At 36.2% G+C, this 14,804-nt stretch overlaps 1 protein-coding gene across 1 annotated transcript; it reads right to left on the bottom strand.

Moving 5' to 3' along the window:
• Positions 1-2,616: 2,616 nt before the first annotated feature.
• On the bottom strand, positions 2,617-5,325 carry LOC104701142 (protein FLOWERING LOCUS T). Its single transcript, XM_010416783.3, has 4 exons — positions 4,797-5,325; positions 3,781-3,842; positions 3,221-3,261; positions 2,617-3,075 (listed from the first exon to the last, which is right to left on the bottom strand). Exons 1-4 carry the CDS (start codon positions 5,082-5,084, stop codon positions 2,852-2,854), a joined length of 615 nt encoding a protein of 204 aa, XP_010415085.1. The 5' UTR covers positions 5,085-5,325; the 3' UTR covers positions 2,617-2,851.
• Positions 5,326-14,804: the final 9,479 nt, after the last annotated feature.

Here is a 14,804-nt window from a genome sequence, read left to right as displayed (position 1 = left end):
AGGCATTTAAGCACTTCCAACTCTTTCGACTGGGTTAGGGAGAAGTAATCGAACCAGTTTATCATCAATTAAAAATTATATGCACAACACTATTTTGATTATAAGATTTATGAAGTGTTATGTAACCATGTACGCTTGAATGTGGGTTCGCCCTTGAAAGGGGCATGCCATGCGGACCTCCCAATGAGAAGATACTCAAAACATTAGTATCAATGGTGTGTAGAAGGAAAACTAGTTTTGCCACTCTAGAGTGCACATGTAGCTCCGGTAGAAGGGCAACAAGTGTACACCTTAACACTCTATCTAAATCCATAAAAATTGTTTACTCTAAATATTATTTAATTGGGAAATAAAACCCTTATTTCATTATAATAAACAATATACTTAGACATTTAAAGTATTTTAATTTAGAACTCCTGCATACTTCCTTACGTGTTTGCAAAATATATGTTTTTTTCTTACGAAATTTTTGTTAAGTTGACGTCAGAGAAGGAATGTTCCTACCGTGCTCCAAACGAATTCTAGTGCCGATTAATCTACTCTGCAATAGTCAACTTTTCGCTAACTATAAAGACTTGAATAGCTTTGACCAAAATATTGCATGAAATCTTTTATATGAAAAATTTTAATAAATTTTGCTGACAATATATACCACCAAACTACAATTTTAAACTATAAAATCTAACTAAAGAAATTGAACTAAATGTGTTTTCAGTTTGATTCTCTTATAATGAATGAATAAATACATGGAAGTGATTTTAGGTACACATTACAAGTAGAAGTAGAACTAAGAAAAACACACACACGCACACAATTTGTGATGATCTAAATGGTCAACGAAAAAATCTTACAAATTTTCGAGCATATTAAACCAGCTGTCAAACATAAAATATCATATATAACCAATAGTCAACCAAAATGGTAAGGACCCACTAACAAAAGTACTCCAGACGTTCGTTACATTCTCCACTATTAATATCTTTGTGGACATAACATTAGACAATTGGTTTGACAGGACTGACCGAATGATGGTGAAAAACTAAAAATAATTGACCAATTGTTTTCTTTGTTGGTTACTGACATAGTGACATGTTATATTCATAGTACTGCCACATGCCAGTGACCAAGTCCCAAGAGGTGGAACACGTGCACCAATGGAGTTACAATCAATCTTTTCTTTATGGCAATATTCTTTTATCTATCTTTTCCAACAAAACCATGCCACCTCTCCTTTGTTTTCTTTTCTTTTCTTGAAAAGACTCCTATTGCTTTTTATCTCTAAATAACTTTGCTTTATAAAACTCTTGCTATGACACTTTCAGTTTATTTTGGGACGCAAAGTTTTTCACCTCTTGCTATTTTTGTTTTAGATAAACATGGATGTTTACGAGCATAAGATTCTTGTAACCATCTTGTATGGCTGCCGTTTTCTCAAATTTGATGACCAATTGTAAGTCATTTTATTGTCATTTAAAATCGTACTTTTTCGGTATCAAAATAAAAGCTGTATTGGTTTGAAATGCACACCAGCTACTAAAATTAATAAAGGCGTAACATTTTTATTTAGTAGTTTGATTAGTATTAATGAATTCAATGGGTAAATGAGAAAGAAAGAAAAAAAACAGATTTTGCATAAAGAAATACAAAACATCAATTTCTTAAACCAAAAAAAAAAAATATAATATTAAAATTAACATCACTTATTACAATGATATAAAGATAATAGTGTAACTCTTTTGTTTTTGTCAAAGATGTTATACTGATGATTATTTGTTCATTTTACAGAACCAAATAAGTTGGTAAGCAGCTTTCTGGTATTGATAAATATGGGATTAGAAAACACTTAGCGATTAAATGGTAAGCATTATAAATTAGTAGAATAGAGGATGAGTGGTATGGAGATGATCAGCTGAATAGAGACTTCAGATGAATAAATGTGTTCCACGTAATTTTATTCCTTTACGTACTTGTACGTATACGACCATTAGAATTCTTAGATGTAATGCATCACGGACAATATTAAGAACTAGCCATAGTGCTTTCTTTGTGTACGACTGACAAGAGCCAAACAGACCAGCAAGTCTCCTAGGCAAAGATGGTTCATATGTAGCAAAGGGTTGTCCTTCGATTTATAATTTTTTTACCATCCAATATCATTAAATATATATATATATATACCAAATTACTAATTAAACAGAATATGTTAGTGAAAGAAAATTAACGGGTTTGAGACGACTTAAAGGTTTGGAAGGTGGTGTTGTGCTATGATTGTAGATAAATATAAATGTTCAGGTTGCTTTACAAATTTTCTGTAATTACGGTAACGAGATCTCATGTCGAAGTCCATCAGTAATCTTCATAATGTACAGTGACCAAAGAAAATATGTTTCTAACAAAAATCGACTATTGCCGTAGACTAACACGACGCTATTCCCCATCATAACAAGACTCTCCACGGCTCTACGGTCTAATGTAATTTTTCCAACTTAATTTAGAAGTATATTATATGGGAAATGGGATCATCATGATGAACTCAAAAGTAAAAGAAAAAGCAATTTCAATGACACTGCCTTCTTCGAATATTAAGAAACTGAAATAAATGAAATACACGTAAAGTGTAAATTATAACACTTCATTTCATGTAAAATATTATAAAATATCGCAGCACACACCATATAAGTAAAACACACTCATTTTCCTCCCCTCTCGTTTATTACATACATATTAAAATTACTATATATAGTCATATCACCACCGTTCGTTACTCGTATGATAAATTGGTTATTATAAAATACTATAGAGGCATAAATCAGAGTAGGCAATATCAGTCGGTTATAAAGGAAGAACCCATCTAAGTTCTTCTTCCTCCGCAGCCACTCTCCCTCTGACAATTGAAGAAAACTGCGGCCACGGGAAGGCCGAGATTGTAGATCTCAGCAAATTCGCGAGTGTTGAAATTCTGGCGCCACCCTGGTGCGTACACTGTTTGCCTTCCAAGCTGCCGAAACAATATCATCACGACACGGTGAATTCCTGCTGAAGGACTTGGATTTTCGTAACACACAATCTCATTTCCTGAAAAATAGGAAAAAAAAAAAAAAGAGTTATCAAAAACATGAGAATTTTTCACCTAGTAATCAACTTATTACTTTTTTCTTATTACATGTATATAACTCTTTATCTTATTTTTACTGCCTAGCCACTATAGAGTAAAACTCACCAAAGGATGTTCCAGTTGTAGCAGGGATATCAGTCACCAACCTGTATACACATTCAGAAGCCATTTCACCGCCACATAATTAGAATGCAACAACACCTTAAAGTTAATATAAAACTAAGAACATGCATCAACATATAAATTGAGTCTTTGAAAGGTGCATATATAAAAAGTGAGACTAGGAAAGGAGATGTGATTTGACCCCAAAAAAATAATAAGAGATGTGTTGTGTGGTAGCTGTAAAATATAACAGGAAACCTAGTGCTGCTCACTTCATGCAAGTTACAAAGACACGTCATCATGCTATTTCAAGGCCAAAGATATTCCGTACAAACAGCAGTTTAAAGTGAAATACCAAATCTTAGTACAAGTCATGTCCTATATACTTTAATCGAATCTATGTGCATGTGGTTCAGTAAATGAAACACACACAAAAACTTAAAAAGTGAAGCTAAATAGATTCTCGTGAAATTGATTTTATATGTGTTGAGTGCATGCATAAAACTATGTTTGAAGGCTATAACTTAAAAAAGTGAATGAAAGAGGTGAATTAGTGCACTAACCAGTGGAGATATTCTCGGAGATGAGGGTTGCTAGGACTTGGGACATCTGGATCCACCATGACCTTCATTAAATAAATAAGACTACGAATAAGAAGATAAGATTATTCTCAAAGAGATCAAGAAAGCAAAAGCTTTTTTTTTTTTTTTGAGGAATTAGATAACACAAGAACGAGGAAGAAATATATATATAGAAAAGGTAGTAGCTAAAATGACTGCACATAGCCGCTTTTTGTAATATATATAGTGCGTTCGTTTTGCTTGAATATCCCTTTATTCAAACAGTCATCAACTATTCCACAATAAAGATTCATCAATATATATATATATATATATATATATATAAATATATATGTTTAAAAGAACAGAAATTAGTTTTGTTTATTATATAATTTTTTGTATATTCGAACCCCAGATGTTTTTGCCTTTTTAAAAGTATCGTATGATTTTAACTATGGAAATATAATATAAAAAGTCATACGAATATATATATATATATTTTTTTGGTTAAAGGGTTTGTACAAAATAAATTATTGAGAGGAACACGTAAAATAATCTCAAGATTCTTACCCAAGATGAAAAACAATTATGCAAGAAGTTGGTTGGGAAAAACATATGGGATTGAAATAAGAAGCCAAGACAGAAGAGAATTGTGGTAGATTATAAAAATATATATATTAGGATTGGATGAAATATTTATGGGTCCATCTTCATGAAAAAAAAAGAGAAAAGAAAATATATTTTTTTTACTTTTCCTTGGTATCAAAACGTAAAAGTAAAACCAAATAAATCATATGGAAACAGAGAAAAGGAAGGAGTGGGGGGGGGGGGGGGGGGGCATTTAACTAACGTCTCTGGCTCTGCATGCCCAATATATATTTGCAACTAATTTAACCAAGAAAAAATAATATCTTAGAAACAAAAAATTCACGAAGCATTGAAGAAAATTGTTAAAAAAAAAAAAAAAAAAAAAAGAAACATTGAAGAAACTAAAAAGAAGAGAGTTTAAGTGAAATAACCAAAGTGTAGAAGTTCCTGAGGTCTTCTCCACCAATCTCAACTCTTGGTTTGTTCTGAACTTGAGAAGGCCTTAGATCCAAGCCATTAGTCACCTCTCTTTGGCCATAAGTAACCCTTAAGGAGATCGATCTATTGAACGGATCAAGAACGTCTCCAACAACTCGGCTTACTATAAGAGGGTCTCGCACGGTTGTAGACATCTTTAATCGTAAACAAACAGGTGGTTTCTGTATTAGTTGTTCCTGTTTTTTTGTTTTACTTTGTGTTTTTGTTTCTGCTCGTATCATATGCAAGAAACCTCCTACATATATTTATACTGTTTTGGGATTTGAATTAACTCGGGTCGGTGAACTCATCACCACAATCTTTTTTCTTGTCTATTGATGTACTAGAATCTAAAACTGACTCTACGTACATCCACACACTGTCGCCTTATATTTCATATTTCTTTCTTTTTATTTCTGTTTGTGGTATTTCAAACCCACCACACTGTTAGACTGATAATATTCCAAATTATATCTCCCACTTGGTAGCCAATAATATTTGATTTTTTTTTTTTAATCGGATACCTCTCTCGACAACATACTTTTTACTTTTTATACAAAGTTATTATTAACTAAACTATTAATTATCCGGCTAGAAAGAATTAAAAAATAGAAGAAGTGAAAACAGAGAGGATCATGCTGCCGGGTTTAGGAAAAATAAAATTTGATTCCTAATTTTCATCCTTTTTTTTTTCGGAAACTATCCAATGGAAAAAAATAACAGAAAAAGAAATGCTTATTTTCTTAAAAATCAAAGCGAGACGATATAGAAAAAGTGTAATTGAGTTTTTGACCAAAAAAATGAAGTTTTTATATAATATATATTTTTCTTGGACTCGTATACTAGAGGATCCATCGGGTCATATAGATCCAACGCACTTGATTATCGTCACTTGTTTTCCGTCTATTTGGTGTTAGCTGGTCGACAAACGTACGATATTGACATCGGTTATATAATTATGTATACATATTGTATGTGTTTTCCCCATTAATTATTAGTAAGATGGGTATATCTTACTTCTTAGTTAATAACAACTTCTAGTATGCTTCTTTTATGGAATATGCATGGTGCATCACTTCTATGCTATTTTTTCCATACGATTGCGGGTGGCCATCACACATGACATGATGTACGAGAATTTTCTATAACAAACTAGCGCACGCGCATGATATGAAAGATTTTTCTTCTAGCATCATGATATAAGTTGCTTTGTTTTCGACAGCCATAACATATAACATGCGCTAAATTTCTAATGAAAAATAATCGTTGTGAATGGTTAAACTAAACGTAATATATGGTTTTTGAGTTCAAAGAGACAACATAAGAGACCAAAAAAAAAAAATGTAAGAGCCTAGAAAATGCCCGCATAGATGTAGTGTAGTGAGTGGCTCGTGAGACTTGGGAATACGTTAAAACACTTTCCTCCGAATTCGAGACTTCCTGAAAACAAAAATCACATCCACTTTCTCTGTCTCTAATAGATTGATGTTCTATGATTTATTTTTGTCTCTAAAAAATTGATGTATATTAAAAAAAATTAAAATAGTTTTTCTACTTTATGCTTTTTCATATGTGGCATTTATCTAATGGTTTATATTTTCTCTCTCACCAAAAAAAATAATTAAAAATTAATTTACAAATAAAGATTAAACTTTTTCTTAATATGTGTTATAATGACTAAACATCAATCTATCAGAGACAGAATGAATATGTGAGAAGTCTGAGTTTAGACTTAACTACTAACAGCTTATCTGATAGTCTAGTAACAAACTAAATGTCTGTCCCTAAGACATTATTCGGAAAACATTTCAAACTTGGGATAAGCAATGTGGTAGTCTTTCGGAAATATTCTATTATGTAGCATTTTGGTGCATTCCTACCAAAATCAACTGAATCATATGAGAGGGTTTATGAAAAAAATAAGATATATTGTAAGAAACCATGATATATTGTTAGTGTGATATAAGCTATAGGGATGAGCTCTAAAGGATAGAGATGTCGATTAACAAGATGGTCTTCGCACTCTCTTAACTAATTGCATGAATATAGTCAATATGGATAGCTAGACAAGCTCGCTTTCGTGATGATGTATTTAAGTCATCTAACTCTTTAGTGTTAACGAGTGTTTGTACGATTTTATCGAACTGCTTAAGTAGTCTCCTAGATCTAGATTGTTTTGATTGTTCCTTCCTCATGATCCGGTGTGTATGTTATAATTATAAATCCCTGTTCCGGTAGGGATATCTTCATAGACAGTAAGCGTCCTCCTTAGAGAGTATACCGTCTTCATTTGAAACCAAACTCGCTATTTTCATGGTGTCTGGTTCATACACTTGTAGCGTCTCCATCTCGGTACGTGGCCTTGGTTCACGTGTTTCCTTTGGCTCATATACAATACTAAATATTTACTTTCAATAGACATCATAGAGTATGTTTAAACATAATTTGGGAGACCATTAACATGACTATTAGTATAGATAGTGTTTATCTATAGTTTGTATTTATCATGTAAAGATAATTCTGAATATCTTTGGATTGTGATCTTAGCTTAGCAATCCTAACCGCCTATTGTATAAATATATGATTACCTTCTTCAATAAGAATTATCAATTATCATATTCTACATGGTATCAGAGCAACTGATCCAAACCTAATTTTTCTTTCTTACGCCTTCTTCTTTTTCTTTCTCAAATCAATCTCTTGTTTCCTCTCTCGTCTTTCTCATCATGTCATCTGACGCCTCCTCTACCTCTTCTGAATCAGCCCCTGTTTGGTTCTCTCTATCTTCTCGTCCAGTTAATTGTTGCTCGTGCCACAACAACTCGCAACATCTGGGAGATTCTCTCCAACACTTATGGGAAATCCTCACGTGGTCACATCCGTCAGATAAGGGATCAACTCAAGGGCAGTGTCAAAGGGAACAAGTCTGTGAATGACTACATGCGTAGTATTATTGACAAAACAGATCAAATCGCATTGCTTGATGAACCTTTACCACATGAAGACATTATGGACTACATCACTACCGGTCTCAATGAAGACTACAGAGCTATTGTGGAACTGGTTCAAGGCCGTGACACACCTATCTCCATTGATGAGCTCCACGAAAAACTCATTGTCCGAGAAAATGCCTTGAAAGCTGCAGGAGAAACCAACACCATCTCTGTTCCTGCAACTACGAACACAACACATCTCTCTCGCCAGTCATATCGTGGTGCTTCTCATTCCTTTCGTGGTGGTTTTCGTCCCTCACGACCGTATCTTGGCAGGTGTCAAATATGTGGTGTCCTGGGGCATGGTGCTAAGCGTTGTCCACAATATCAGCAACCCATACATCAGTTCTCTTACCCTGCTCCTCAATTCAACTCTTTTCGCGGGTCTGCTCCTTCTCTGGCTCCACATTTGCCGCTTCCTGCTCCGCAGTGGCGACCTCAAGCTCATCATACCACCAAAGGTTACCCACCTGACCACACTCCTTGGCTCCTTGACAGTGCTGCCTCACATCACATCACAAGTGACCTTGGCAACCTCTCTCTGCAGACACCTTACAGCGGTAACGACAATGTCATGATCGGTAATGGTACCGGACTCCCCATTACCTACACTAGTTCAGTTTCTTTTCCCTCTCATGTCAAACCTTTGCAACTTAAACACGTTTTATGTGTTCCTGATATGAAAAAGAATCTTATTTCGGTAAATAAGTTATGCAAAGCAAATAACGTTATGGCTCAACTCTGTCCGTATGATTTTCAAGTGAAGGATCTTCACACGGGGACAACACTGCTCAAAGGCAAAGCCAATGAGGGAGTGTATGAGTGGCCTATTTCCTCTTCCAAGCCTTTTGCTTCAGCTTTCACTGCAATAAAGTCATCTCCTTTTGAATGGAATTCTCGTTTAGGACATCCAAACATTCACACTCTTCGTACTATTCTTTCTAAATTTGCTTTACCATGTTCTTCCTCTGTATCGTCTTCCTTATTTTGCAATTCATGTTCCATCAATAAAAGTCACAAACACCCCTTCTCCACTTCTACACTTACAACTACTAAACCACTTGAAATTCTTTATTCTGACGTGTGGACGTCTCCTGTCACTTCAGTCGACGGCTATAAGTATTGTGTTATTTTTGTCGACCATTATACTAGGTATACATGGCTCTATCCTCTAAAACCAAGTCTCAAGTTGCTCATATCTTTCCCGTTTTCAAATCTCTTGTGGAAAACCGATTCAACAACAAGATTGTTACTCTCTTCTCCGATAATGGTGGTGAGTATATTGCCTTGCGTCAGTTTCTTGCTCATCACGGGATCTCTCATCTAACCAGTCCTCCTCACACTCCGGAACACAATGGAATGGCAAAACGAAAACATCACCATATTGTCGAAACAGGTCTCTCTCTACTCACCCATGCTCAACTACCACACTCCTATTAGACCTACTCCTTTGTGGCGGCAGTATACCTCATAAATCGTCTCACTACTCCGAATCTAGCTGACAACACTCCTTACCAACTACTGTTTTGTGATACACCAAACTATTCCAAGCTGCGTACCTTTGGATGCCTCTGCTACCCTTGGATCAAGCCGTATGGTCACAACAAGTTTGATCCAAAATCAAAACTGTGTGTCTTCTTGGGATACTCCCCTACACAGAGAGCATATCTCTGCCTTGATTTTGATACCTCCCGCATCTACATCTCTCGTCAAGTTCACTTTGTTGAATCGATATTTCCCTTCTCTCGTCTCCTTGCTCAAACACAATCCTCTCCTCCAAACACTACTTCCTCTGATTATGTGACTGCTTCTCTTGTTCCAATCTTTCCTCAAACACCTATCCTGGCCACTTTCCCGTGTTCTGCTTCTTCACTTGCGGCTTCTACGATACAAGAGTCGGATCAAATGTTACTATTGAAATAGAGGAAGCGACTGATCCGGTTGAAACAACTTCGTCACTAGTTCCAGTGACTAACACTCATCCAATGGTTACTCGCTCTAAGAACAACATCAAGAAACCAAGCACCAAATACGGTCTTCACATGGTTATACAAGAAATGGAACCTGAAAATCTTACACAAGCCTTACAAGACAAAAAATGGCGGGGGTCTATGAGCACAGAATATGATGCTTTCATCCGCAATCATACCTTTGATCTGGTTGATAGAGCTCTTGCTACTAACATTGTTGGAAATAAATGGGTGTATAGGATCAAACGCAAGCCTGATGGTTCGGTGAAGAATTACAAATCTCGTCTTGTGGCAAATGGCTTTCAAAAACGTCATGGCCTCGACTTTCAGGAAATGTTTAGTCCGGTTATCAAACATGCTACTATACGTCTTGTTCTTGGTACTGCTGTTGCTTCTAACTGGCCTCTTCAACAACTTGATGTTAACAACGCTTTTCTGCAATGACCACTTGAAGAAGAGTTCTACATGCTCCAACCTCCAGGCTTTGTCGATAAGGATAGCCCAAATCATGTGTGTCGTCTCAACAAAGCGGTGTATGGCCTAAAACAAGCGCCTCATGCTTGCTACACTGCCCTCAAAGATTTTCTGGTTAGTCTTGGCTTCACAAAGTCGCTTGCTGATGAATCGCTCTTTGTCCTCCACTCCGGTAACTCCTTCGTCTACATGCTCATCTATATCGACGATATTCTTATCACGGGTACAACCCTCTCTGCCATCACATGTGTGACTGATCTTCTTGCTGACAAGTTTTCACTCAAAGATTTGGGTGAGCTCTCCTACTTTCTTGGCATGGAAGCATATCGGACAAGTGAGGGTCTTCATCTTACACAGACGAAGTACATTACTGATCTTCTCCGCAAGACTCAAATGGCTGATGCAAAGCCTGTTGCTACACCAATGTCTTCTGGTCAGGTTCTCACTCTCTCTTCTGGAGACATTCTCCCTGATCCTTCCATGTATCGTGCAACAGTTGGGAGCCTCCAGTATCTTGGCTTGACTAGGCATGACATTGCTTTTGCTGTCAACCGGTTATCTCAGTACATGCATCAGCCACGCACTCTTCACTGGGAGGCGGTCAAACGTGTTTTGCGATATCTTGCAGGCACAGCGAACATGGGACTCTTCTTCTCTGCTACGTCTCCCCGAAATCTCCATGCGTTCTCCGATGCTGATTTGGCTGGGAATCGTGATGAATACACTTCGACGAGAGCTTACATAACCTACTTAGGTCGACAGCCCATCTCCTGGTCCTCCAAGAAGCAGACTGGTGTTGCTCGGTCCTCGACAGAAGCAGAGTATCGTGCTCTCACTGCGGCTGCTTCTGAAGTTAAATGGCTCACATCCCTCATGACGGAACTTGGTCTTAAGTCCACTGATGTTCCTATTATCTACTGTGATAACATTGGGCTACTTATCTCTCGGCGAATCCGGTGTTTCATTTGCGCATGAAGCATCTAGCATTGGACTATCACTTCGTTCGGGAACAAGTTCAAGGCAAGCATCGTCGTGTTGCTCACATCTGCTATGTTGATCAGCTCGCTGATGCACTCACAAAACCCCTCCCTCGTGCTCGTTTTTTAGAATTTTCAGACAAAATTGGACTCTGTCGTCATCGTCCATCTTGAAGGGGCATATTAGTATTAATAGTGTTTATCTATAGTTTGTATTTATCATGTAAAGATAACTCCGAATATCTTTGGATTGTGATCTTAGCTTAGCAATTCTAACCGCCTATTGTATAAATATGTGATTACCTTCTTCAATAAGAATTATCAATTATCATATTCTACACTGACAAGTAACAACTGAGGAAATTATTCTTCCTTTTTCGTAATATTTTTTTTTCTTTTTTTCCTATTGGTAACTTATACTATTAATTAATCCATGTGGTTGTCCAAAATCGAGATTGAAAGAGTTATTGATTAAGTTTTCATTGAAACTTTATTACTACAGTTTTAATTATACCTTTTCTGTTATACTTAGTTTTAATCCATTTATTACCGCTGCTTCATATGCCCGAAATTTAATTTTCATTTATTAATCACTTTCTATAAATAATGGGATAATCTGGATACCATTTGATTAAACGTCGTGCAATAAGTGTAGCCTTTGAATAGTTTTTTTTATCGATTTTTCTAATAAATGTAAAGTGTAATTATAATATTTTGCCTGGCCAAGTGAAAGTGATTTAGATAATTGTGTGCCAAAAAATAACTGATTTCTAAGCGTCTAAATCTATAAAAAAAAGCATATCTTTTAAAGTGAGAACTACAACAAGACCACACGTTCTTATTTAACCTCAGTTACATATTAATTTGCAGAAAGCGACACGAGTGTTAAGTATTTAGAACTGAAAATATATCATCTAGTGCATGTTGATGTACATAAGAAATACAAAAACGTGATGTAGAGAAAATACTGGTCGCAGTCGCAGACAAGATTAATTGTTCGCTACAATGAGATAGATAGATTGTTCGCCACTTGTGTGTTTCATTTTTATCTTTATCCGATATAAGATTCTTTCTTTTTTTGGCTATTTTTTTTGTAACCTCAACTAGTTTATCTTTTCATATAATATTTATGTTTTCTTTTAAGTTATATAGTAATTAAAATTAGACATGATTATTTCCTCCTCGTGATCAGTCCTTTTTTCTAGAATCTCTTACTTTTGAAAACTCACGTAGAAACATTGAAATCAATCTCATTTGTAACCGTATTAACATGAAATCTATTAGCTGGTTTGTGATGTTTTGGTTTTTTTTTTAAGAGCTGTTTGTGATGTGGCTTAACATATATATATATTATCAACCAGCTATTTTGCATGTTCTTTGTTTTTCGTTTTTCACTAAATAGTTTCAACTCCACGTATGGCATCTTTGAAAAACATGCGTATATTTTTTTGATATTAGGTTATATAACAAATATAGGTCGAATAACTAAGATCAAGGTTGTGTTTTTGTTGGCGACCTTTTACTAAATTAGTCAAAAGTAACAATTAATTGAAATTTTCTGTCGTTTTTCTTCCATTGGATTTCGCGTTTTCTTTATTAAGCTACACATTATGCATCACAGAATATATTCTAACTTTCCTGTTAAAAAAAGTTGCAACCAGACTAATTGTACTCTATATTTTAGCTAATAAAAATATGCATCATGTTCTTGTAAAAGATTTTAAGAAAGTTTTCCACATTGAAACTATTAAACAGGTAGATTAAATTATTATTTTTAAACTGGTGAATAGCATTTTCATTTCGAAAAGATATACCATTTTTAAGGAATTTATTTCCAAATCGAAAGCATTTTGGTTTTCAATTTTTTTATGATTATTTAATTACTATTATTTGGTTGATAGAGCTCTTGCTACTAACATTGTTGGAAATAAATGGGTGTATAGGATCAAACGCAAGCCTGATGGTTCGGTGGAGAATTACAAATCTCGTCTTGTGGCAAATGGCTTTCAAAAACGTCATGGCCTCGACTTTCAGGAAATGTTTAGTCCGGTTATCAAACATGCTACTATACGTCTTGTTCTTGGTACTGCTGTTGCTTCTAACTGGCCTCTTCAACAACTTGATGTTAACAACGCTTTTCTGCAATGACCACTTGAAGAAGAGTTCTACATGCTCCAACCTCCAGGCTTTGTCGATAAGGATAGCCCAAATCATGTGTGTCGTCTCAACAAAGCGGTGTATGGCCTAAAACAAGCGCCTCATGCTTGCTACACTGCCCTCAAAGATTTTCTGGTTAGTCTTGGCTTCACAAAGTCGCTTGCTGATGAATCGCTCTTTGTCCTCCACTCCGGTAACTCCTTCGTCTACATGCTCATCTATATCGACGATATTCTTATCACGGGTACAACCCTCTCTGCCATCACATGTGTGACTGATCTTCTTGCTGACAAGTTTTCACTCAAAGATTTGGGTGAGCTCTCCTACTTTCTTGGCATGGAAGCATATCGGACAAGTGAGGGTCTTCATCTTACACAGACGAAGTACATTACTGATCTTCTCCGCAAGACTCAAATGGCTGATGCAAAGCCTGTTGCTACACCAATGTCTTCTGGTCAGGTTCTCACTCTCTCTTCTGGAGACATTCTCCCTGATCCTTCCATGTATCGTGCAACAGTTGGGAGCCTCCAGTATCTTGGCTTGACTAGGCATGACATTGCTTTTGCTGTCAACCGGTTATCTCAGTACATGCATCAGCCACGCACTCTTCACTGGGAGGCGGTCAAACGTGTTTTGCGATATCTTGCAGGCACAGCGAACATGGGACTCTTCTTCTCTGCTACGTCTCCCCGAAATCTCCATGCGTTCTCCGATGCTGATTTGGCTGGGAATCGTGATGAATACACTTCGACGAGAGCTTACATAACCTACTTAGGTCGACAGCCCATCTCCTGGTCCTCCAAGAAGCAGACTGGTGTTGCTCGGTCCTCGACAGAAGCAGAGTATCGTGCTCTCACTGCGGCTGCTTCTGAAGTTAAATGGCTCACATCCCTCATGACGGAACTTGGTCTTAAGTCCACTGATGTTCCTATTATCTACTGTGATAACATTGGGCTACTTATCTCTCGGCGAATCCGGTGTTTCATTTGCGCATGAAGCATCTAGCATTGGACTATCACTTCGTTCGGGAACAAGTTCAAGGCAAGCATCGTCGTGTTGCTCACATCTGCTATGTTGATCAGCTCGCTGATGCACTCACAAAACCCCTCCCTCGTGCTCGTTTTTTAGAATTTTCAGACAAAATTGGACTCTGTCGTCATCGTCCATCTTGAAGGGGCATATTAGTATTAATAGTGTTTATCTATAGTTTGTATTTATCATGTAAAGATAACTCCGAATATCTTTGGATTGTGATCTTAGCTTAGCAATTCTAACCGCCTATTGTATAAATATGTGATTACCTTCTTCAATAAGAATTATCAATTATCATATTCTACACTGACAAGTAACAACTGAGGAAATTATTCTTCCTTTTTCGTAATATTTTTTTT

This window comes from Camelina sativa, chromosome 7 (genome assembly GCF_030686135.1).
Source record: "Camelina sativa cultivar CO46 ecotype springtype chromosome 7, ASM3068613v1".
Lineage (NCBI taxonomy): Eukaryota > Viridiplantae > Streptophyta > Magnoliopsida > Brassicales > Brassicaceae > Camelina > Camelina sativa.
The sequence above is the reverse complement of the archived record's forward strand: the minus strand, read 5'-3'. Positions and strand labels throughout refer to the sequence as shown.

Coding starts and splice junctions, on each gene's coding strand:
- LOC104701142 (XM_010416783.3), bottom strand. CDS start 5,084: ATGATACGAGCAGAAACAAAAACACAAAGTAAAACAAAAAAACAGGAA. Junction 3,843..4,796: donor TCAGGAACTTCTACACTTTG/GTTATTTCACTT, acceptor TATTTAATGAAG/GTCATGGTGGATCCAGATGT. Junction 3,076..3,220: donor TACAACTGGAACATCCTTTG/GTGAGTTTTACT, acceptor CCTATTTTTCAG/GAAATGAGATTGTGTGTTAC.